At 60.1% G+C, this 21437-nt stretch overlaps 1 protein-coding gene and 1 long non-coding RNA gene across 2 annotated transcripts; one reads left to right on the top strand and one right to left on the bottom strand.

Moving 5' to 3' along the window:
* Positions 1 to 276: 276 nt before the first annotated feature.
* C11H10orf143 (chromosome 11 C10orf143 homolog) lies at positions 277 to 13030 on the bottom strand. Its single transcript, XM_055119616.1, has 4 exons — positions 12755 to 13030; positions 4826 to 4945; positions 4661 to 4723; positions 277 to 568 (listed from the first exon to the last, which is right to left on the bottom strand). Exons 1-4 carry the CDS (start codon positions 12821 to 12823, stop codon positions 539 to 541), a joined length of 282 nt encoding a protein of 93 aa, XP_054975591.1. The 5' UTR covers positions 12824 to 13030; the 3' UTR covers positions 277 to 538.
* A 1998-nt stretch (positions 13031 to 15028) lies between these two features.
* Positions 15029 to 19288, top strand: LOC129399411 (uncharacterized). Its single transcript, XR_008627066.1, has 3 exons — positions 15029 to 15130; positions 15698 to 16211; positions 18683 to 19288. It is a non-coding gene; the product is annotated as an uncharacterized LOC129399411 (long non-coding RNA).
* The last annotated feature ends 2149 nt before the right edge of the window (positions 19289 to 21437 follow it).

Genomic DNA, 21437 nt, shown 5'->3' with positions numbered 1-21437 from the left:
GACGTCCGCAACACGCCTGAGCAGAACATGCCCTTGTGTTGGCGCACGGGGAACATGCCGCCGACAAGGAACACATCCATGTACGGAGAATACGCCTGTGTGTGCAGAACAGCCATGTGTGCAAACACGCGTGCACGAGGCCTGCTGCGAGCGAGCCTGGCAGGTGTGGTGCCGTGTGGGGAGGCCCCGTGAGGCCCAGAGAAGCTCCGTGTCCTGTCGGCGGCGCCCGCTGGCGTGGCCGGCCAGGCAGGCGCGGTGAGGCCCAGAGCCCTGGGGTATAAAAATAGGACTTTTAATTAGAAAAGGGAGCAGGATGCCGGTCCCAGCCGGGCCACAGGGAGATCAAGGCCACATCTGGAAGGTTCCGTGGGGCTGGAGCGCAGGGTGGCTCTGAGGGGCTCCGGCTTCTCGATGCGCGGCGCTGTCCGAGGCCACAGCGTGGAGGGTCTTTGGCCATGGCCCCAGGGGCACCCAGGTCCAGGATCGCTACGTCCAGCAGGCTCCAGCCCACAGTGCTCTGCCTGGTCCTAGGTGGCCCCTACTGTGCCGAGGTGTGGCTGAAGTGGCCCTGCAACAAGAGACGCACGTCACAGACGGGGCCTGACCCCGCACCGAGCAGGGACACTCCCAGGGACCCAGGGACAGACCACCCTGACGGACACTCCCACCCTGAGCCGACGTCGCCCAGCCACGCGTCCACGGCAGGTCCTGTCTCTCACCCTCACACGACTGTCCATCTCTGCAGGGCGGCTGCCAGCAAAACTGACCGCTGCCTGGCAGACAGGCGACTCCCGCCAGCCCTTACCCACGGGCGCCCGTCGGCCCTCACCCACACGCACCCGTCAGCCCTCACCCACACGCGCCCGTCAGCCCTCACCCACAGGCGCCCGTCAGCCCTCACACACAGGCGCCCGTCAGCCCTCACACACACGTGCCCGTCAGCCTCACCCACATGCGCCCGTCAGCCCCCACCCGCTAGTCTGACACCTGCTACCCTGTTCTCTGCGAATGCCGTCCCTGCACTTCCTCCGTGACCCTGCACTCTGTCACGAGCCCTCGGCCTGCCGTCCTCCCGACCGCTCTCTTCTCACCCTGCCTCTATTCTTCACTCATTTAAATACTTTCTGGAAAGTTCTGCAGCCCACGGCAGGCAGTGCTGGCAGGGTGGGTGGGGGTCTGTGCCAGGGACGTGGCATGAGCTCAGCCACTTGAGCCGCGTCCGTGGGGCCCGGGATGTGGCAGTGCCGTGGTTCCCTGCGCGTGTCCACACCCCGCCCGTCCCTCTCCACTAGCAGATCACCTCAGCTCTGGACACACGTCTGGCCCCGCCCGGCCCCTCGGGGAGCTGAGCCCACGAGGACCAGTGTGGGTGCAGGTGGGCGCCCCGCCTGTCTGCAGGCCCATAGCTGACGGTTCCTGCAGCTGCCCGCGGGAATCTAAGCAGCATTTTCCAGGACGTGGAGAGTCGGCCAGCCCGGCGGAGTCAGCAGCGCAGGGCCTGACAAACAGCTTTTATTTTGCCTTTCTAGTTAGCTGGAAGCCCTGTCCCTTCGAGCCCTAGAAATAATCTAAACAAGTCATGATTTCAAATGAAAGAACTTTCCGGGCTTCCACGTTCCAGATGAAACATGGCTGGCAGTACAGCAGCCAAACTGACACGGAAACTGCAGACCTGAGAGGGATCCTGTCCTGAGAGGGATCCTGCTGAGAGAGATCCTGCCCTGAGAGGGATCCTGACATGAGAGAAATCCTGAGCTGAGGGAGATCCTGACCTGAGGGAGATCCTGACCTGAGAGGGATCCTGACCTGAGAGGGATCCTGACCTGAGAGGGATCCTGACCTGAGGGAGATCCTGACCTGAGAGGGATCCTGACCTGAGGGAGATCCTGACCTGAGAGGGATCCTGACCTGAGGGAGATCCTGACCTGAGGGAGATCCTGACCTTAGAGGGATCGTTACCTTAGAGGGAGATCCTGGTCTGAGAGGGATCCTGCTGAGAGAGATCCTGCCCTGAGAGGGATCTTGACATGAGAGAAATCCTGACCTGAGGGAGATCCTGACCTGAGGGAGATGCTGCCCTGAGAGGGATCCCGACCTTAGAGGGATCATTACTGAGAGGGAGATCCTGGTCTGAGAGCGAGATACTGACCTGAGAGGGATCCTGCCCTGAGGGAGATCGATTCTGCCCAAGAGGGAGATTCTGCCCAAGAGGGAGGTCCAAGAGCACTTACAGGGCTCCTGCGCCAGAAGCACTCAGCCAGTTTGTTGCTTCTGGACCTGGGAGGGGCGGGGAGGTGGGTACTGGTGTCTACACAGCAGACAGGCGCGGGCCGTGTGCTGCATGGACACTTCAGTAACGATCTGCTCAGCTGGTGCCTTTCAGCCCTCGGCGAGAATCCATGGATTCTTCCGGGGCCCCAGGGCTGTGAGTCTGTCCCAGACAGAAGGGCTGACTAACAGCAGGAACATGGAGCCCGCCCCGCTGCCCTGCCTGTGGTCCCGCCTTTGTGCCTTGGTTTTGGCTGTGCCACTGCGGGCCAGAAGAGGCACACACAGCGGGCACCGGGTCTGAGAAGACGAACCGCTGCAGGTCCCCTCAGACACACAGCGGCACCGCAGAAGCTGAGTGTGACGGCGCCAGGCTGCTCCCTGCTAACGGGGCACATGGGTCCAGCCACATCCCAGGCCAGGCCCTCCCTCCCCTGCCCCCTGACCGCTCTGGCCTTGCCTGCCCCCTCGGTTCACACACAGGCGAATGTAAATGCTCGGGCACACATGCATGCAAACACACACACACACTTATGTACACATGCACTTACACACACATGCACATGCATACATACATGCACTCATGCACACAGACGCATGTGTACACACATACATGCAAACACGCCCATACACACATATACAGGCAGTTAGACATGCACGTGCACACACGTGTACACATGTGCACCTAGGCATGCACGCACACATGCACACATGCACACACATGCACACACATGTGCACATCCACATAACCCTCCTGTCAGGAATCTGCCAATGCATGGAGCCTTACAAGAGCCAGAGCAGCATAAGCGCAGGGACACGTGTGTGAGCACACGAGTGAGTGCGGAACCGAGAGCACCGGCAAGCACAGCCCGGGCTGAGGACTCCTCACCGGCTCCCTCACCTTCTGGGGGGGCAGGGGGGAGGGCCAGCCCCGGGGCTTCGGCTAATGAAGCCTTCGGAAATCTAGGCTTGCCCCTGCCTCTGGCTAAGCCCTCCCTGGCACTCTGCATTTCTGGAAACAGGTTTGCTCTTCCTGCCACACTCAACTCTGGTGACCTGGATCCCAAAGCAGCGTCTTTGGAGGGAGGCGGCCACCGCAGGGCAGGGGTGCACAGAGTCAGGGCACACAGAGGGCCAAGGGCACACAGACTCAGAGGCACACACCGAGTAGGGCACACATCGAGTCGGGGGCACAGTGGTCTGCGGAGTGTGGGGCAGCGTCTCCGTGACACACCCACTCACATGCTGCTCCGGAAGACCAGGCCATGCACATCTCTGAGTCTCAGCCAGGCAGTCCCAGGGACACCCACACCACACCCCCCACACGCACCACACACCACCCCCCACACCCCTGCACACACATCCCACAGACATTCCCACACACATCACACACTCACGTATACACACTCCCACCCCCCATACCCCTGCACACACATCCCACAGACATTCCCACACACATCACACACTCACGTATACACACTCCCACCCCCATACCCCTGCACACACTCACAGCAAGCACTCCTGCATTCACCCCAACTCGTATACATTCCTGCACACACACACACACACACACACTCACAAACACTCCCGCAGAGTCCTGCACACACACACACACTTCTATACACGCATCAGACACACATGTACCCGCACACTGCTGCACACCAACACACCCCTAGCACGCCCTCTTTCTATGTAGATTGAACACGAGTCCGGCTCGCCTAACCACCGCTTCCACATCTGAAACATGCTACAGGAAACGCTGAAACAGAGACTTTCATTCACCCCGAGAATGTGATGCTTCTGTGACATTTAAAGAAAAAACCCCATGTAATGAAATACTACCTGTTTGCTGTAGCAACAAAGAGTATAAACTCCCTAAAACTAACTTAACGGAAGGGGTCTGAGGCTTTCTAGAGAAAATATAAACAATTCAAGTAAATTTAGGCATTTTGCTTGTTTTTTTGAGGCCACACCGGCCAAGCCCAGGGCTGACTCCTGGCTCTGCACCAGGGGTCACTGGCGGTGCTCAGGGGACTTTACAGGGTGCCGGGGACGTGCAGGCAGGCACCCCCCTCCCTGCTGTCCACTCGCTCTGGCCCCAATCTAGGTTTGCCGTGGCCGTCAGGCGAGAATTCCATCCTGAGAGGGCCGACCCCTTCGCCGGTGCACGCGTCACGGGGTCATGGAGAGTGTAAGGGCTGCGGTACTCGCAGACCCCGGGGTGTCCGGTGCCGGGGGAGGGGCACCGATCTGGGCCCCGCTCCCCGCCGCCCCGCCCTGGCACCGGCCTCCTCCCGCGCCCCCTCCCTGCATCCCGGAGACGCTGCTGCTCCTGGATGCTCAAGGGCCCAGTACTTCAGGCCTCGTCTGTCCTTCCCGTCACCGCACTTACAGACGCCCCTGCAATGCATCGTGGGCAAGGCTGGGCCAGGCTCCTTCCACCATCCCGAGGCATCTGTTTGACAAACCACAGCCGCACACGTCAGAACAGCGACCCTCGCCACCTCCCCTGCACAGGCTGAGATGCACTCCCCGCGGCCGGGATGCAGACACGTACCCGGGCAGCAGCATGGCCCGCGGGGTCGGGAGGGCCACGGTCCTCGGGACGCGGACTGACCACCTTCACCTGCGGGCCCCCACGGGGCTCGGCCACCTCTGCCCGCCAGCACGCCCGCTTCTGGAACAGAGAAACGGGGCGTTAGACGGCGTCACGGGGCGCCTGCGGCTGCGCCGTCCACTCGGGGGGCTTCAGAGCGGCAGACGCCGACCCTCCCACCCCCACTCCCCTTGGCCTTACTACTGCCCCGTGGTCTACTCTTAGCTCCACAGCACTTTAAACCAGTCTGGTAGAAACTGGTGAGAAACCATTGACACTGTAACAAACCACTGACACTGTAACAAACCATTGACACTGTAACAAACCACTGACACTGTAACAAACCATTGACACTGTAACAAACCATTGACACTGTAACAAACCACTGACATTGTAATAAACCATTGACACTGTAACAAACCACTGACACTGTAACAAACCATTGACACTGTAACAAACCATTGACACTGTAACAAACCACTGACATTGTAATAAACCACTGACACTGTAACAAACCACTGACATTGTAACAAACCATTGACACTGTAACAAACCACTGACATTGTAATAAACTTCCGTAATAAACTATTGATGTTGCTGAAAAACACACAAAACCTGTCAATTTTGTTCATGAAAGTGAGTAACAAGCAACAGCAGATCCCGCGTCCTGCCAAATTAGGTGGGTGACATTCTTCCTGCAGCATGAACGCTCCCGTCGGACAGGCTGGAGGGCCAGAGATCCCACCCCCGGGAGGGGCCCCAAGACCCCTGGGAAGCGGCACCTGCCTCTGCTGTCCCGGGAGGGCAAAGAGAACGACAGACGCGACCCTGTTTCTGCCTTCGGTTACGTGCCGCACTCGGGGCTTCACTCCGGGTCTGTGCCCAGGGCCCTGGCGCGGCTCCCAGCACCCGACGTGCCACCAGGGCTGGAACCTGGGTCCATCTCAGCCCAGCGACGGCTCAGGCCCCGCACACGTGACAGCCTCACATGTCCCAGACTCTGAGGACACGCCCACTGGCCCGCTGCAGACACGCAGGGCTCGGCGGGGGAAGGGGCCCCGCCAGCAGGGACACGGGGACACAGGGCAGGGCCAGCGAGGTCACCACACAGCAAGTCCACAGACACCTGGCTCTGTCTGTTTCTGGACCTCTTGGCAGTGCTCAAGGTGTACTCCAGACTGGGTGCTCAGGGTGTGCTCCAGACTGGGTGCTCAGGGTGTGCTCCAGACTGGGTGCTCAGGGTGTGCTCCAGACTGGGTGCTCAGGGTTGCTCCAGACTCAGTGCTCAGGGTGTGCTCCAGACTGGGTGCTCAGGGTGTGCTCCAGACTGGGTGCTCAGGGTGTGCTCCAGACTCAGTGCTCAAGGTGTGCTCCAGACTGGGTGCTCAGGGTGTGCTCCAGGCGGAGTGCTCAGGGCCTACTCGGGCTGAGTGCTCAGGGATCTCTGTGGTGGTGCTGCAGGGCAAAGCTGGATCTCCCACGTGGAGCCACTTCCTGCCGCACCAGCCCCCCGTTTGGGGCCGTCTGCGTCAGGCTCACGGACACCCCGGGAATTCCTTCATTCCGGGATCATCTCTGAAGGTTTGGTCGCAGTTGCGAGTCTGCCCACCGGGACCCGGACCCTTGTTTCCCTTTGGAACCGTTTTCATGGAGACGCTGGCGTTGGCGATGCCGCCGGCCTCCCGCCAACATGGCAGCACCGTGCAGCCACCTTCCCAAGAGCCGTGCCCACACGCCCCAGCCGGGCTCCGACTGCCGCGGCCCGGGCCCACGCTCGTCTCTGGGGCCGTGGTTCCTGCCCATCGCGTCGCTCACACTGGCCACCTCGCTGCTCCTCTCCCAGCGCGGCACTGCCCTCACACTCGCCTGCGTCTTTCATTCCCCCTTCCCTGGTGTCGCGCTGCCCGGAGCGGCCTCCGAGACCCTCGGCCAGCTGCCCAGACCTCCCCCTCGTTTCCGGTCGCACTTACCATGGCTCTCACCCCTTCGCTCTGCGTGAAAACCTCTGAGGGGGCAGCGAGGGTCCCACAGGGCTGGCTCTGGGCCCCGGCCGCCCCCACGCATTCCCACCCTGGGGGTTAGTTCCCTCCGCCCGGCCTCGGCCGCATCTGCTGACCTCTGTCTGAGAGGCCTGCTGGCCTGTCTGTCTGTCTGTCTGTCTGTCATGGTAGCCGGGCCATGGACTCCCTGCGTGCTGCTTGCCGTGGCCCTTCCGTGCTGTGGCTCCATCTCCTTTGTTCCCAGGAAGTGTCTGTCTTGCTTTACACACCAGGCTTTGCAAAGCCGCTCACCGTGCAGCTGTTTCGGGCTTTTGATGCTCCAACACCAGCGTGACCTTCCCTCCATCACGGCCCCTTTTCCCAGCCGGCCAGCCACCGCCTGCCCTTAGCAGGCACCAGGCACGCGTGCATGCGTCCCATGTCGCTGGTTACGACCACCTGGCCAAAGGAGCAAATAGAAATACTCCAGTCAAAGGAAACTTGCGAAAACCATCCTGTCCCGCCGTCGGGGGTCAGTCTCTGAGGACGGACCAAACTGTCCCATCCCGCCGTCGGTGGTTAGTCTCTGAGGACGGGCCAGGCTGTTTCCGCCGCGCGCCCGCGTCTCCCTCCGGCTCGCTGTATCTGGCTTCCGGCTCCTCTCCCGTCTGATCTGGGGCTCTCGCTAGAACTCCAGCACTGTGGGATGTGGGTGTCGCACAGCATGTGTTTGCACAGTCCAGAAGCTTCCACATCTGCGGAGCTGCGTCTGCGGAGAGTCTTGGTGAGGCGCTGGAGTCAGGCGGGAGGCCGCAGGCGGGCGGCAGCTGGGGAGCTGGGGAGAGGGTGTGGCTGCCCCCCCCCCACCCCCGGCGTCCCGGTGTTTCCAGCTGCCTCTCCTCAGAGATCTCTCAGAGTGGGGCCAGTGGCAGGCAGCAAGCAAGCGGCCAGGGCGTGGCTGCGGGGGAAGGGCCGTTTCCAGAAACTCTCCATCTCCACTCGGCTCCCTCTTGACCCATGGGCTGCCCACGGTATGCTGCTCAGTCTCCCAGCGTCTGCATTTCCTTCAGTTTCCTTTCTTGGTAAGAGTCTACTCTAGAGCACTGTGGCCCAGAGGCACCGAGACTCCCCGGACACTTGTTTTGTGTCCCCAAGCAAGCGACTCCGTGCGCTGGAGAAGGATGAGTGACGGGCCTGGGGCTGGGAAGCCCAGTGCATCTCCCTAGAGCCCGGCCTTTCCCACTCCTCCTTGGAGAGTCTCTGTTCCGCGGCTCTGGGAACGCAGTGGGTGTCCAGCCTCGGCTACTGCTGTGCAGCTGTCAACGTCCTTCTTCGGACCGTTGGGAGACGCCTCATTCCCTCCTCACTCCCGCTGGTGGGACTGTAAAGTGGCTCAAACTCTCTGAGAACAGCCCGGAGATTTCTCGGGATGCAAACGGGCATCCCAGACGGCCTGCAGTGTCTGTCCGAAAGGGCTAATAAAGAAACAGGATTGCACCAAGCTAAGAAGCTGCTGCACTTCAAAAGAAACAGTGACCAAAATACAGACAGAGCCCACAGAATGGGAAAGAATATTTACCCAATGCCCATCTGATGAGGGATTAATATCCAGGATATACAAGACACTTGTAGAATTGGATAAGAAAAAAACCTCCAACCCCATCAAAAAACGGGGAGAAGAAATGAACAGAAGTTTCCTCAAAAAAGAAATACAGAATATGAGCACTGGTGAAGGGATGGGTATTCGAGCATTGTATAACTGAGATTTAAATCTGAAAACTTTGTAACTTTCCACATGGTGACTCAATAAAAAATTAAAAAAAATAAAATAAAAAAAAATAAAGCTCACTGAAATTGAGAAAAAAAAAAAAGAAATACAAATGGCCCAAAGGCACATGAAAAAATGCTCCACATCCCTAGTCATCAGGGAGATGCGAATCAAAACAACAATGAGATATTATCTCACACCACAGAGACTGGCACACACTCAAAAGAACAAAAGCAACCAGTGCTGGCGTGGATGTGGGGGAAAGGGATGCTCCTTCACTGTTGGTGGGAATGCCGACTGGTCCAGCCTTTCTGGAAAACAATATGGACAGTCCTTCAAAAACTAGAAATTGAGCTTCCATATGACCCCACAATGCCACTTCTGGGAATATATCCTGAGGATGCAAAAAAGCACAGTAGAAATGACATCTGTACCTATATATTTGTTGAAGCACTGTTCACAATAGCCGGAATCTGGAAACAACCCAAGTGCCCTAGAATAGATGACTGGTAAAGAAACTTTGGTACATCTACACAATGGAATACTATGCAGCTGTTAGGAGAGATGAAGTCATGAAATTTGCTTATAAATGGATAAACATAGAGAATATCATGCTAAGTGAAATGAGTCAGAAAGAGAGGGACAGACATAGGAGGACTGCACTCATTTGTGGAGTATAAAATAACAACACATGAGGCTGACACCCAACGACAGTAGATAGATACAAGGGCCAGGGGGATTGCCCCATAGCTGGAAGACTGCATCATGCAAGGAGGGGAGAAGGCAGATGGAATAGAGAAGGGATCACTAAGAAAATGATGGCTGGAGGAACCAGTTGGGATGGGAGATGCATGCCGAAAGTAGATAATGGACCAAACATGATGACCTCTCAGTGTCTGTGTTGCAAGTCATAATGCCCAAAAGCAGAGAGAGAGTATGGGGAATATTGTCTGCCATGGAGGCAGGGGGAGGGTGGGAAGGGGGGTATACCGGGGATATTGGTGGTGGGGAGTGTGCACTGGTGGAGGGATGGGTGTTTGATCATTGTGAGATTGTAACCCAAACATGAAAGCTTGTAACTGTCTCACGGTGATTCAATAAAAGTTAAAAAATTAAAAACAAAACAAAACAAAACACAGGGCTAGCGGAATAGCACGGGAGTGAGGCCCTGCCTGTGTGCGGCTGGCCCTGGCCTGACCCTGGAGTCATCCCTGATGCCCTGGGCGGCGGGTGAGGGAGCCCTGAGCACCGAGTCTGAGCATCCCCTCCACGCACACCCGCGGCAGAGGACTGAGGAGACGGACGTGCCCAGTGCTCGGGCAGCACGAGCCCCACAGCCGAGCTCTGAGACCTCGCAGCATCCAGTGACGGGAGTGGACAAAGAATCGGGATCTATGCACCGGCGGAGACGCCTCAGCTCTGAGAAAGGTGGACTTGCCCCTGCTGTGCGTGGGAGGGCGTGCGGGGGCAGGGAGCGAAACGCGCAGGAGAAGGACGGACGCCAGCGAGCTCACTCGCGCAGCGCGCAGACGCGACACGGGAACAGACCTCGGGCCTCGGGCCTGAGGGTCCTGAGCAGAGGCGGGGGGGGGGCAGGGCCGGTGGAGCAGTCAGAGGGGGCACTGCACCCCTCAGCGTGCCTCGGCCGAAAGGAAGGAGGAAAGGCCCAGAAGCAGCAGCAGAGGGAGAGAAGCAGACCCCGGCGGGCTCGGGAACGTGGACAGAGCAGGAGGGGCCGAGGCCGGGGACTGCAGGCCTGAGTGAGCCCGAGGGGAGCCCTCCCGCCATGACACGCACACGCACAGACCACGGCTCGGTGTCTGGGACAGGAAACACCCTCCCTATCCTGCACCAGGCAACGAACGCGCAAAGGAACCAGCCCAGGGAGGGGCCGAGGGCTGCATGGGAGGCCACAGAGGGACAGAGGCTCCTCAGAGCCCTCCACAGCGCTGACCCCGCAGGGGAGCTGTGTGACCCTAACCCTGGCCCCACAGGAGGTGCTCGACCTGACCCTGACCCCGCAGTGGAGGGCGTGACCCTGAGCCCGTGACCCCACAGTGGAGGGTGTGGCCCTGAGCCTGTGACCCCACAGTGAAGGGCATGACCCTGAGCCCTCATGACCCTGCAGTGAAGGGCGTGACCCTGAGTCTGTGACCCCACATTGAAGGGCATGACCCTGAGCCCATGACCCTGCAGAGGAGGGCGTGACCCTGAGTCCGTGACCCCACAGTGAAGGGCATGACCCTGAGCCCATGACCCCGCAGTGAAGGGCATGACCCTGAGTAGTGGCCCCAGCCCACACTGACCCTGAGCTGTCACGCCCGTCAGTGTGCAGTGTGGCATCCTGAGGAGAGAACAGAAAAGGACAGAATGAGCGATGTCAAGACACTGACCAGCAGGCAACAAAGAGCAAGGCCAGCTGGGAGGTGGACAGCTGGAGGACAGCTGCAGGGGGGAGGGGCACAGAAGCGGGCGGGGGGCCCTGGGGAGCCACGTGGACACACACCGGGGGCCACAGCGGCTCATCCCACGTCAATGGCACATGGCCAGGCATGGAGCTGCCACATCACATCCCAATGTCGTCAGACGGACCCCAGTAGGGCGTGGACACGACGGTCACCAGCGCAGTGAGAGGCGTCAGGACACTGGCATAGGAAAGGGAAAGCCAAGGAAGCTTTAGTGAACGTCAACGGAGTCACGCTATAGTCTCCAATCACAGTGAGTCAGAGAGCAGGCGCAGAAAAATCTCGGAAATCCTCAACTAGCTGAGAAATAAGCCACTGCTGAATAATGACTCAATCAAAAAGGAAATCAAATGAAAAATTATAAAGCATTTTGAGCTAAATCTGCAGAAAGAGAACGTTAGGGGAAATAGCTGTTCTACAGCACATCTCCCCACCGGAAACACGGGAAGTTTCGATCAAAACCAGAAGTAAAAGAGCCACGGTACCCACACAGACAGAGGCGGGAAGGGAAGGATGGCCGCTGGACCAAGCCCAGGGCTACAGAAACCGATCCACAGCACCTGGGGAGGCGGGCTGAGTCACAGATGCCAAAGGGACCGGGAGAGAATGCTGAGTCAGAGGCGCCAATCCATGGGACTGGGAGAGAATGCTGAGTCAGAGGCGCCAATCCATGGGACGGGGAGAGAATGCTGAGTCAGAGGTGCCAATCCATGGGACTGGAGAGAATGCTCTGGCGTGCCACTCCTCTGGCGTGTCACAGGCAGAGGCAGCCCAGGCCCAGGCAGATGCCTGGATTCCTCCCCCGCGTCCTCCTGCTTCAGCACAGCGGACACACCTTCCCCGCCGCCTGGCCCAGCTCCTGGGCTGGCCCAGCACTGGCCACTGCAGAGAGCGCAGCTCAGCGCCTTCTGGACCGGGCCAGTGCTGCTCTCCGACGCCGGCTGGGGGTCCAGAGCCACGAGCTGGGGTCCGGGCCTGCAGACACCCGGACTGGCATCACCAGCCGCACATCTGGCGCCACTGCCCACCTGGACGCCCGCCGCCCCCCGCGGCCTGCGTGGCGGGGTCACCCGGGGTGCTGGAGTGGGCACCGTGAGGGGCAGGGGGCGCGGCCAGGCGGAGCGCGGGCCAACGCCGGGGTAGCCGGGGTCAGCCCGGGGCAAGGGCTGGGCCCTCCGCCGCAGGGGGACCCGGTTCCCCTCACGCCTGGCCTCGCACCCGCATTCCCACCACCCTCCCGGCTCTGAGTCCCAGCGCACCCGCCCGGCCCTGCCCTGCACGTGGCAGCGAACTCAGGGGCAGCAGCGCCCACGACAGAGGGTCAGCGTCCGGCCTCGGCCCGGCGCCGAGCCAGGGAAGCTGCGCCCGCACCCGCCGGCTCGGCTGGACTGAGCGCCTCGCGCAGGCGCGGCAGGGCAAGCTGGCCCCACCCACGGCCACGCCCCCAGAGTAAGGCCACGCCCAGGAGCGTCAGACCAGGCTCTCTCATACCACGCCCAGGCGCGTCCGACCGAGCGTCCAGGCCACGCGCAGGTGTGTCAGACCGGGGAGTCCGGGCCCCGCCCAGGTGTACCCAGACACGGCCCTGGGCGCAAGCAGCTGGGGGTCCCGGGAGCGCCCGGCGCGCCCGCCTGGCCGTGTCCTTCCCCTCCCCGGCACCCAGGCCCCGGGGGCTCACCGCGTCCCCCGGAGCCTGCAGTTCCTCCGGCCGCCGCCTTCGCCAGGGGCCCGGCGCCAAGGTGTCCATCGGCCGGGGCCAGCCGCCACGTGGCCGAGCGAGCGGGTGAGGGCCGGGGCGAGGGGGGGGACAGCCGAGACCAGAGTCCGCAGCGACGAGGAGGGACTGTCCGGCCACCGCCTCGGACCACTTCGGAGGCCGCGCCCCGAGCACCTGCCCGGCTCCCGCCGACGGCCCGGGGCCTGGGGCTTGCGCCCGCCTCCTCCCGCTTCTGACTGGTCCGCGCCTCCTCCCACGGTGATAGGTGGCTCAGGGGGCCAATGAGCGTCGCGCGGCCGAGAGGTCTCTGGGAGTTGTAGTCCGGGTGTCCTTCCCTCTGGTTTGGGAGAGGGGGGTTGTCTAAGGTCTGCGGCCGGCTTTGTTTCACACACGCTTTATTAAACACTGTGGTTTGCAAAGTTGCTCATGATGATTTGTTACAGGCATTCAATATTCCAACCCCAGTCCCACCACCAACGCTTGTATCACGACAAGCGACAAGTGATACAAGTCCCACCACCACTGGCACCGGCCCTCCACTATTGTCCCCATTTTCCCGGCCACTCCTCAAGCCTGCCCCGGTAGCAGGCCCAGAGTACTTTATTTTTATATTGCTTGTTACTGCTAAGTCGCTAACAGAATGATCAAAGAAATATTTCCTTAGAAGAAATTTAGTGAAAATGGTTGTATCTCACTTGGAGACATTAAGTCTTGTCTGAGGGAATACTAAGATGTTGTTACAAGTTAATTCTTCCGTGATTGGTTGGCTTCTCAGTTACATCCCATCCAGTCTGGTGTGCCAGTACTGGATTGTCAGTGTCGTAGAGTTTAGAAATGTTGCCTGGCCACAAATGTGGCCAAGTGCTCCAGGAAGTCCAGAACGTCTGACAGGGAGACACAGTTGGAGTTAAAATTTTTAACTGGGCAGCAGCTTTAGGGTGTACACTTGACTGCCAGGGCTTCCAGAAGTACAGGCAAATGGGGGGAAGTAGCCTATCTGACTCCACAAACTCCTGGAGATTGGGAATGGAGTGATAGGTCAGCGAGTAGGGCTTTTTGCCTTGCATGTGAACAACTCGGGTTCCATCCCTGGCATCCCATATGGTCCCCAAGCACTGCCAGGAGTAATTTCTGAGCACAGAGCCAGGAATAACCCCTGAGATTTGCTGGGTGTGATCCAAAAAGCAAAATAATAAACATAATTTAAAATTTTGTTTTAAAAAGCCTGGAGATTTCAGTCACAGGGACCCATGGAACAGGGTTTTTCAGCAGGTTAATCCTCTGTGGGGCTCGGTCCCAAGATGCTGGTTCCCGTCACCACATGGCAGAGACTGTGGGGAGCACCGGCCTGGAGCACCTCTAGAGTTCTTTGGATGTCTCAGCCAAGCACAGGTAGCGAAGAAATCTTTGCTTGCAGCTTGACTTTAGACCTCAGGCTGGGGGTGTGCAGAGGGAGAACTGAGACCCAGAGAAATATGGGCGGCCCCTGGGCTCAGTCCCCGGTATCGTACGACCCTGTGCACCCCTGTAAGAACTGTAGCACTGCAGCACTGTCGTCCCGTTGCTCATCCATTTGCTCGAGCGGGCACCAGTAACGTCTCCAGGGTGAGACTTGTTGTGACTGTGTTTGGCATATTGAATACGCCACGGGGAGCTTGCCAGGCTCTGCCTTGCGGGCGGGATACTCTCTGTAGCTTGCCGGCCTCTCCAAGAGGGACGGAGCAATCAAACCCGGGTTGGCCGCGTGCCAGGCAAGCACCCTACCGCTGTGCTATCACACAACAGTGGGAAACAGGAGGAAAGGGCCAGAGGCAGTACAGTGGGGACGGTACCTGCCTCACTCAGGCAGCCGCGTCAGCTCTTCGCTCTGCTTATGGCCTCCCAAGCGCCAGCCCTGGGATCCCTGAGCACCGCCAGGTTTGACAAGAGAAAAGAGTGGAGCAGTGACTGTGCTGGAAAGGCAGGTGGTGTCTGCAGGGTGCGAGGGGGCGCCGGCCGCCGGCCCCCTGCCCGTCTGTGCGCTGATTTCACGTCCATGCTGTGAAAATGCCAAGCACAGACCTGGTGTTCATGGTCTGGTCAAGAAGTTGACCGACGGGGGAGCAGGATGGTCCTCGCCAGCCGTGGCTGCTCAGGGTCGTGGCTGAACCCAGTGGGGGCGAAAGCTTGTGGGGCACCGAGCACTGAGGTACAGCAAAAACATCTTTATTATCTTTTTGTTTTAAATCAGTATCTGTAACTCAGCAACAGAAAAACAGAATGCCCTGATGTCCCACGCCCAGCCCGAGGTCTAAAGTCAGATGACCAAACACCCAGGACTCGCCACTGGACCCTGAGGTCAGTCTCTGCCATGTCCAGTGTCCAGCAGGGTGGGGCCGTGGTGGGGGCTTGGGTGGGTCTGGGTGTGTCAGCGTCCAGCACGGATGGGTCAGGACAGGTGCGTTGGGGGTCCTGGTGTCCAGGGAGGGCCGGGGCAAGGGTCTGGGTGTCCCACCGGCAGCACCCAGGACGGGCCTAAGAAGACAAGTGGAGGCAGGCCCGCTGAGCTGCCACGTGGGGTCTGCGCAGGTGAGGCTGGCAGGGGCCACAGCCCAGTGCCACCCTGGGGTGCCCGGTCCTCCCAGACATGCTCTTCACTGTGGCCGCGCAGCTGGTGGGGGTGGGGGCGGGGGGGGGTCACACGTGTCCTGAGGGTTCCAGATGCACGTCTTCACGATCCAATGCCAGGGGGTTGCTTCTTACCCTACGTGTCCCTCTACACCGGGGGTGGCATAAACATGTCTCAGGCGCAACTGAGTCACAAGAGGAAAAGTTTAAGAGGCCCTGGGCCAGGGTCGGGTGTGCCGGGGCTGAGGCCCGCATTTCTGAGGACTTCCGTCTAGCTCAGGCTTGTTTTTGTTATAGATGGTTGTCAGGCGCAAGAATTTTCTTCACTCAGGAATGTGAAGCCACAAAGGACAGAGAAAGAAAATGGGAGCTGGCTGCTTCTCAGCGTTCAGTCACGTCTCAGCAAGTTGGGCGTGGGCACCAGGCACGGGCACCAGGGCTCAGGCACCAGGCACGGGCACCAGGCGTGGGCACCAGGCGCGGGCACCAGGCGCAGGCACCAGGCACGGGCACCAGGCACGGGCACCAGGGCTCAGGCACCAGGCACGGGCACCAGGCGTGGGCAACAGGCGCGGGCACCAGGGCATGGGTGCGCTGTTCTGAGTGAGCTCTTTGGATGGACCAAGTACAGAGTCCCCAGCTGCCCCTAGCTCCTTCCTCAGGAGCAGGAACATTCTGGAAGGACCTGTCCCATTCGCTATGCCCAGCGCTGCCCAGATGTGACGGCCACCGCCAGCTTCTGTCCTCGAGGGTGTAGCTGAAGGCGGACACACAGGAACCTCGTGAGACCCCGGACACGCCCGCATGAAGAGTGAGTATTGCCCAGACTTTGGTTTGTGTTTTTGGGGGCCACACCAGGGGTGCTCAGGGTCACTCCTGGCGGGCTCCAGGGACCCAGCGTGGGCCGGAAGCTGGCCGGGGCAGGCGCCCACCTGTCAACCAGCCGCTGCGTCTCACTCGAAGGCGACTCTGCCCGTCTCCGGCTGTCGACTCTCACGCGCAGAGGCTGATGTGCACTCATGATGCTTTATTTCACCCTAAAATTTGTTTTATTTGCAAGCCTGTGAAGTCACACTGGTTATGTCTGAGGATCTATCTCGGCATGTATTTTCCCATGAATTACGGGGCGTGTTCGGGAGAAGCCCCCTAGCAGGTGGGATGTGACTGATGCCACTGTGGCATGTGGGGTGGAAATAACAAGGATAATAAATGACTCGCGGGGACAGGAAACACGGGGAGACTTATTGGGAAGAAGGAAGAACACCAGCTCTCACAGCGAGGAGGCACCTGAGAGAAATATTGCTATTCGCCTTCTTTTTCTTCTGAGGGGATTTTATAAAGCCCTTGTATCAGTCACCGCGGATGGATTGCCGGCGAGGGCCGTATTTCCTGACTGTCGCACCCTCGCTCACCGTGTCCCCTGCCCACGGGAGACCCTCCACGACCCTGTCAGGCCTGTGAGGGGTGTGGACGGCCGCCCCTCAGCACACAGGTTTCCCGTCCAGCATGGAGGTGGCCTAGGGGTCACTTGCCACTTGTCTTTCCCCCGCTCTGCTGAGCAGGAGTTCCAGAACCTTCTACCTGCCAATAGGCTTCAGCTGAAGAGGGGGTCCTGCTCTCAGCCACGTGCAGGTCAGGGGGTCCCCGACGGTCTGGGGGAGTGGCTCGCGCCCCGGCATTACTCGGGGGAGCCCCGGGCCCAATGCCAGCAGCATGTGGCTCCCGAGCCCGGCCAGGCGTGTCCCCGGCTCACCCAGTGGGTGTGACCCCAATCCACCCCCAGGTGCCCCTGCCTGCCCTCTACTGCGGCAGCCACTGTCGCTGTGTCGGGGCCCAGGGCAGAGCTGGCCACACCCTCCCGCTGTGGCTGCAGCGGGTTCTGGGGGGCTCCTGGGGCCGCGACCAAGGGGCCCGTGTCTTCATGGGCTCTGCGGCCCGTGCAGGAACAGCGCTGAGGAATGTCTCGGGGCCCAGGGGTCCCTCCAGCAGCGCTGCCAGGCTGCGGCTCACCTGTCAGGAGGCGTCGGACCCTGAGCCCCCCAAGGCGAGGCTGCGGCTGGCTGACCCAGCAGGGGGGGCGCAAGGGGCCAGGCGTTTCCTGCCTTAGGAGCAGCCGCTTCCCTCTCTCCTCTTCTCTTTCCTTGCTTGGCTGGGGGCGGCGGGGGCGGGGGCGGGGGCGGGGCGGGGGGTGGGGGGAGAACTGACAGTCGCAGAGTGTGGGACGGCAGGGCGGCCTGTAGGGTCAGTGCCTGGGCGGGTTTGCAGACAGCTCGCTACCCTCTCCAGCTCTCAACAGCCGTGACCCTCCCCCACACCTGCACCCACTCTGGCGCCCACCCATGGGGCTGCACCAGGGCCCACGGCCAGGCGGGGCCACCGGGGAGGAGGTGCCAGAAGCCAGATCGAGGACGGGAGCCGGGCGCCAGGACGTGTGCGGCTCTGATCTGACGCGGCCTGGCCGTTCCTCTGCTGACTGGGATCCGCGTGTTCGGCCAGGGGCTGTCCCGGGCTCCGGGCTTGACCCCAGAGCTGTTGGCTTCCTCTCTGAGTGTGTGTGTGTGTGTGTGTGTGTGTGTGCGCGCGCACCTGTGTCTGGGTATGAGCTCATGTATGTTTCTATTATGTGTATGTGAGTATGAGCATGTGAGTATGTATGTGTGAGCATGTGTATGTGAGCACGTGTGAGTGTGTGCATGTGTGAATGATTGTGAGCATGTGCATATATGTATGTGCATGAGCATGTGCATATGTACATGTGTGTTTGTGTATGCTATGTGTCTGAGCATGTGTATGTGAGTATATATATATGAGTGTAAGTTGTGTGCAGGTGTGTTTTGTGTGGTACATGTATGTGAGTTTGTGCATGTGATGTGTATGCGTACATGTATGTGTATGCATATGAACGTGTGAGTGTATGTGTCATGTATGGTATACATGTACTTGTGTGAGTGTGTGTACATGTGTATTCATGCAGAGGAGCATTGTAATGTATGTGAGTCATGTGTAGCATGTAAGTTGTATATAGCATGTGTGTATGTGTGTGGTATGTGTAATGTGTATGTGTAGTATGTGAGTGTTTGTGTGAGTGGTGTACATGTATGTGTGTGTCCCTGTGCCCCTTCTGTGGGCGGGAAGACCTGGCTGGCACCATGTCCCCCGAGGGGAGGGGCACGGCCAGGCTGAAGCACGAGGCGAGTGTGGGTAGGTGGGTACGGGGGCTCTCCCTGAGAACCCGCCGTCCCGAGTCCCCGCTGGCACTTGCTTCTGGGTCTGAATTACCAGGGAGGCCGGAGCGAGTCCAAGGCTGAGAACACGCAGCTGCCCAGGGGCCCCGAGGCAGACCCGGGCTCCGGAGGTGAGTGTGCTGCCCTGAGGGCGCGGCTGTTCCCTCCCGCCCAGAGGCGGCAGCGGCTGGGCCTGGTGTTTCCTGGGGGCAGCCAGCGGAGGGGGCTCTGAGGTCCAGCAGGGCGGGGTGAGCCCCGCTGTCTGCCCGAGGGGCGTGGGCGCCGCCTGCAGGCCGGATAGCGCAGTGCAGGTACCGGGCGCCCAGGGCGGTGGAAGCAGCAATTCAAGTCCAGCCCCCAGGCCGGAGCCAGAACATGCTGGCGGCGCAGCAACGGACGTGACACCATAAACCATCTTTCAAAATGTCTCTTTCAGGGAGCACCTTCTGGCACGTGGTCACATTCTTGTTTTCCTGGTGGGGAGCCCCAAGCGCACCATCCCCTCAGGCCCTGGGGAACAGCAGAGACGCGGGTCCCGGCCCCGAGCCGGCAGCCCTGCTCTCCCTGAGCCCGGCAGAGGACACGCTTCACAAAAGAAATGGAATGAGTTGTTATTGGCGGGGCCAAGATGAGTTATGTCTTGAAGTCTGCTTTATAAATAAACTTGCACATAAATTGTCCATTCACCGCTTGGAAATCTTTTTTCACGTGGGAAGAGCTGTCAGAGGTCCCTAATAAACATGAGCCTTATTTAGTTTACTGGATATGTAATTCTTCTTTTCTCTGAAAATAATTATTTTTCAAGCAAGTGCAGCAAAAATACAACCAATAAAAATCTAGCTATGACAGCATAAACAACACTCACAGCACAGAGACACGGCTCTCTTCCAACAAAGCCTGGGGAGGGGGCTCGGGAGGTGCCGGGGGGACGAGAAGCTGGGGTCCACCGCTCTGTCCTGGCTGGGACACAGTGGCACGGCCCCCGAGTCTGGGCGGCCTCCAGAAAGGAGTTGGGAGGTTCCCTTCCCAAGACTCACTCTGCAGTGCTCGGAGTGGGCAGCGGGGCAGGACCCGGCCCTTTCACGTCTGTGTCCCGCATTCTGGGGACCCACTGGTGGTCTGGAGACCCGAAGGGGCCAGGTGGGACAGTTGGTTTGCTGGGGAGGAGAGAATCCAGGGACTGCACTTGGGGCTCTCTGCTGGTCCCCACGGGCCCAGGGACCTCTCCCCGCCTGCAGCCTTGCCAGGAGGCATCTGGGCCGTGGGGGGGGGGGGGGGCAAGGCTGCAGAGGGCAGCAGGGCATGGCACGGAGCTCAGGGGCCTCCCAGGTCTGAATTAGCCAGCTCCCAGCAAAGCCACTGGTCTCACTCATGCTTTCATGGCTGTTCCAGAGACGTGAGCCCAGGGGGAGAGCGGCCGTGAAAGGTCTTTAGGGCGAGTCTGCGGTACTTCCCCTTCCCGGGCTCCGTTAGTCTCGGTGACGCGCCCTCCGGTGGGGTGGCTCTCCCCTGGCGTGGAAGTCCCTTTGGAGAGGGCGCATCTTGCCCGTTTCGCCCAGTGACATGTTCTAGAGTCCTCTTTAGCCGGTGTGCTCCTGCTCCCCGCCAGCCCCCATGTCTCCTCGCCTCGCTGAGATCCCACTGTGGGACCCTGCCCCCTCCCTGGCCCTGCAGACAGGCGGTGCCTCTCCATGGGGCATGGCTGGCACCCAGAGGGGCTCCTCGCTCCCCTCACACACCATCTCCTAGCACAGACGCATTCCTGGATCAGGACCAGGAGAGGGACCTTCCCCTGCTGCCCCTCCCCCTCCCTTCCTTTTCTCCCTCCCCTCCCTCCTCCTCCTTCCCCTCCCCTCTTTCCCTTCCCCTGTCCCCCTCCCTCTCCCTCTTTCTCTCCCCTCTGTCTCCCTCTTCCCTCCCCACCACACCCCTCCTGAACATGGGCCACTCATGGATGTCCCTACAGGGTCTCTCAGGCCAGAGCCCCCAATTCCTAGTCCCCAGGGGCCCCTTCCCTGACACCCTGGCACGGTCTCCAGCTGACTAGGGCCCTGCCCTCACAGAGGGGGTTGGGGGGAGGGTGCCCGTGTCTGGGAGGACCCATGTTGGCGCTGGCTCACATCAATCCAAGAACTCGCTTTCCTGTGGGTTTGAGCCTTTGAGAACCACCTAGAACAAAGGAGGCCAGTCAGAGGGTGTAGACAAGGGTAGAGCGGTGTAGCCCGACCCAGATGGCACTGTGGGGGCGACCTGAGCAGGGCAGGCCCTGGGTGAGCCGGATGCCCCTCCCCTCCCCGCTGGGGGTTGGGGACCCAGACACGTGTACCCCTGACACAGCCCTAACGTGGCCACACCCGAACCTGGCTGGGCTCAGGCCCAGCATCTTGTCCACTTCAGCTTGGCTTCTGGACCATACCTGGCAGTGCTCAGGGGTCACTCCTGACAGGGCTTTGGGGACCCTATGGGTGCTGGTCCAACAGTGTGCGCCAGTCACCCTCCCAGGAAGCCCCTCTCTGCAGATGAAAGCAAAGGGGAAGGTCTGGCAGGGACTGAGGGGGTGGCGGGCACACAGGCTGGACTGTGGAGAGCCCTGACATCTCCAGGGGACAGAGTTGGCCAGGCTGGGTGGTGCCACCCACCACCAGGTCCCCCCGGAAGCTGTGGCTGGCACTTTAGGGTTAAACCTAAAGGTGGTTCCTGGCCAACTGGTGCTGGAGGTTAGGCCAGAATCCCCCCCACACAAGACACAGCCCCCTGAGTCACATATAGTTGCATCTTTTATTTTCCACATAATTTTCACTTGTATCACTTGT

The sequence above is a fragment of the Sorex araneus genome, chromosome 11 (assembly GCF_027595985.1).
Source record: "Sorex araneus isolate mSorAra2 chromosome 11, mSorAra2.pri, whole genome shotgun sequence".
Taxonomy (NCBI): domain Eukaryota; kingdom Metazoa; phylum Chordata; class Mammalia; order Eulipotyphla; family Soricidae; genus Sorex; species Sorex araneus.
The sequence above is the reverse complement of the archived record's forward strand: the minus strand, read 5'-3'. Positions and strand labels throughout refer to the sequence as shown.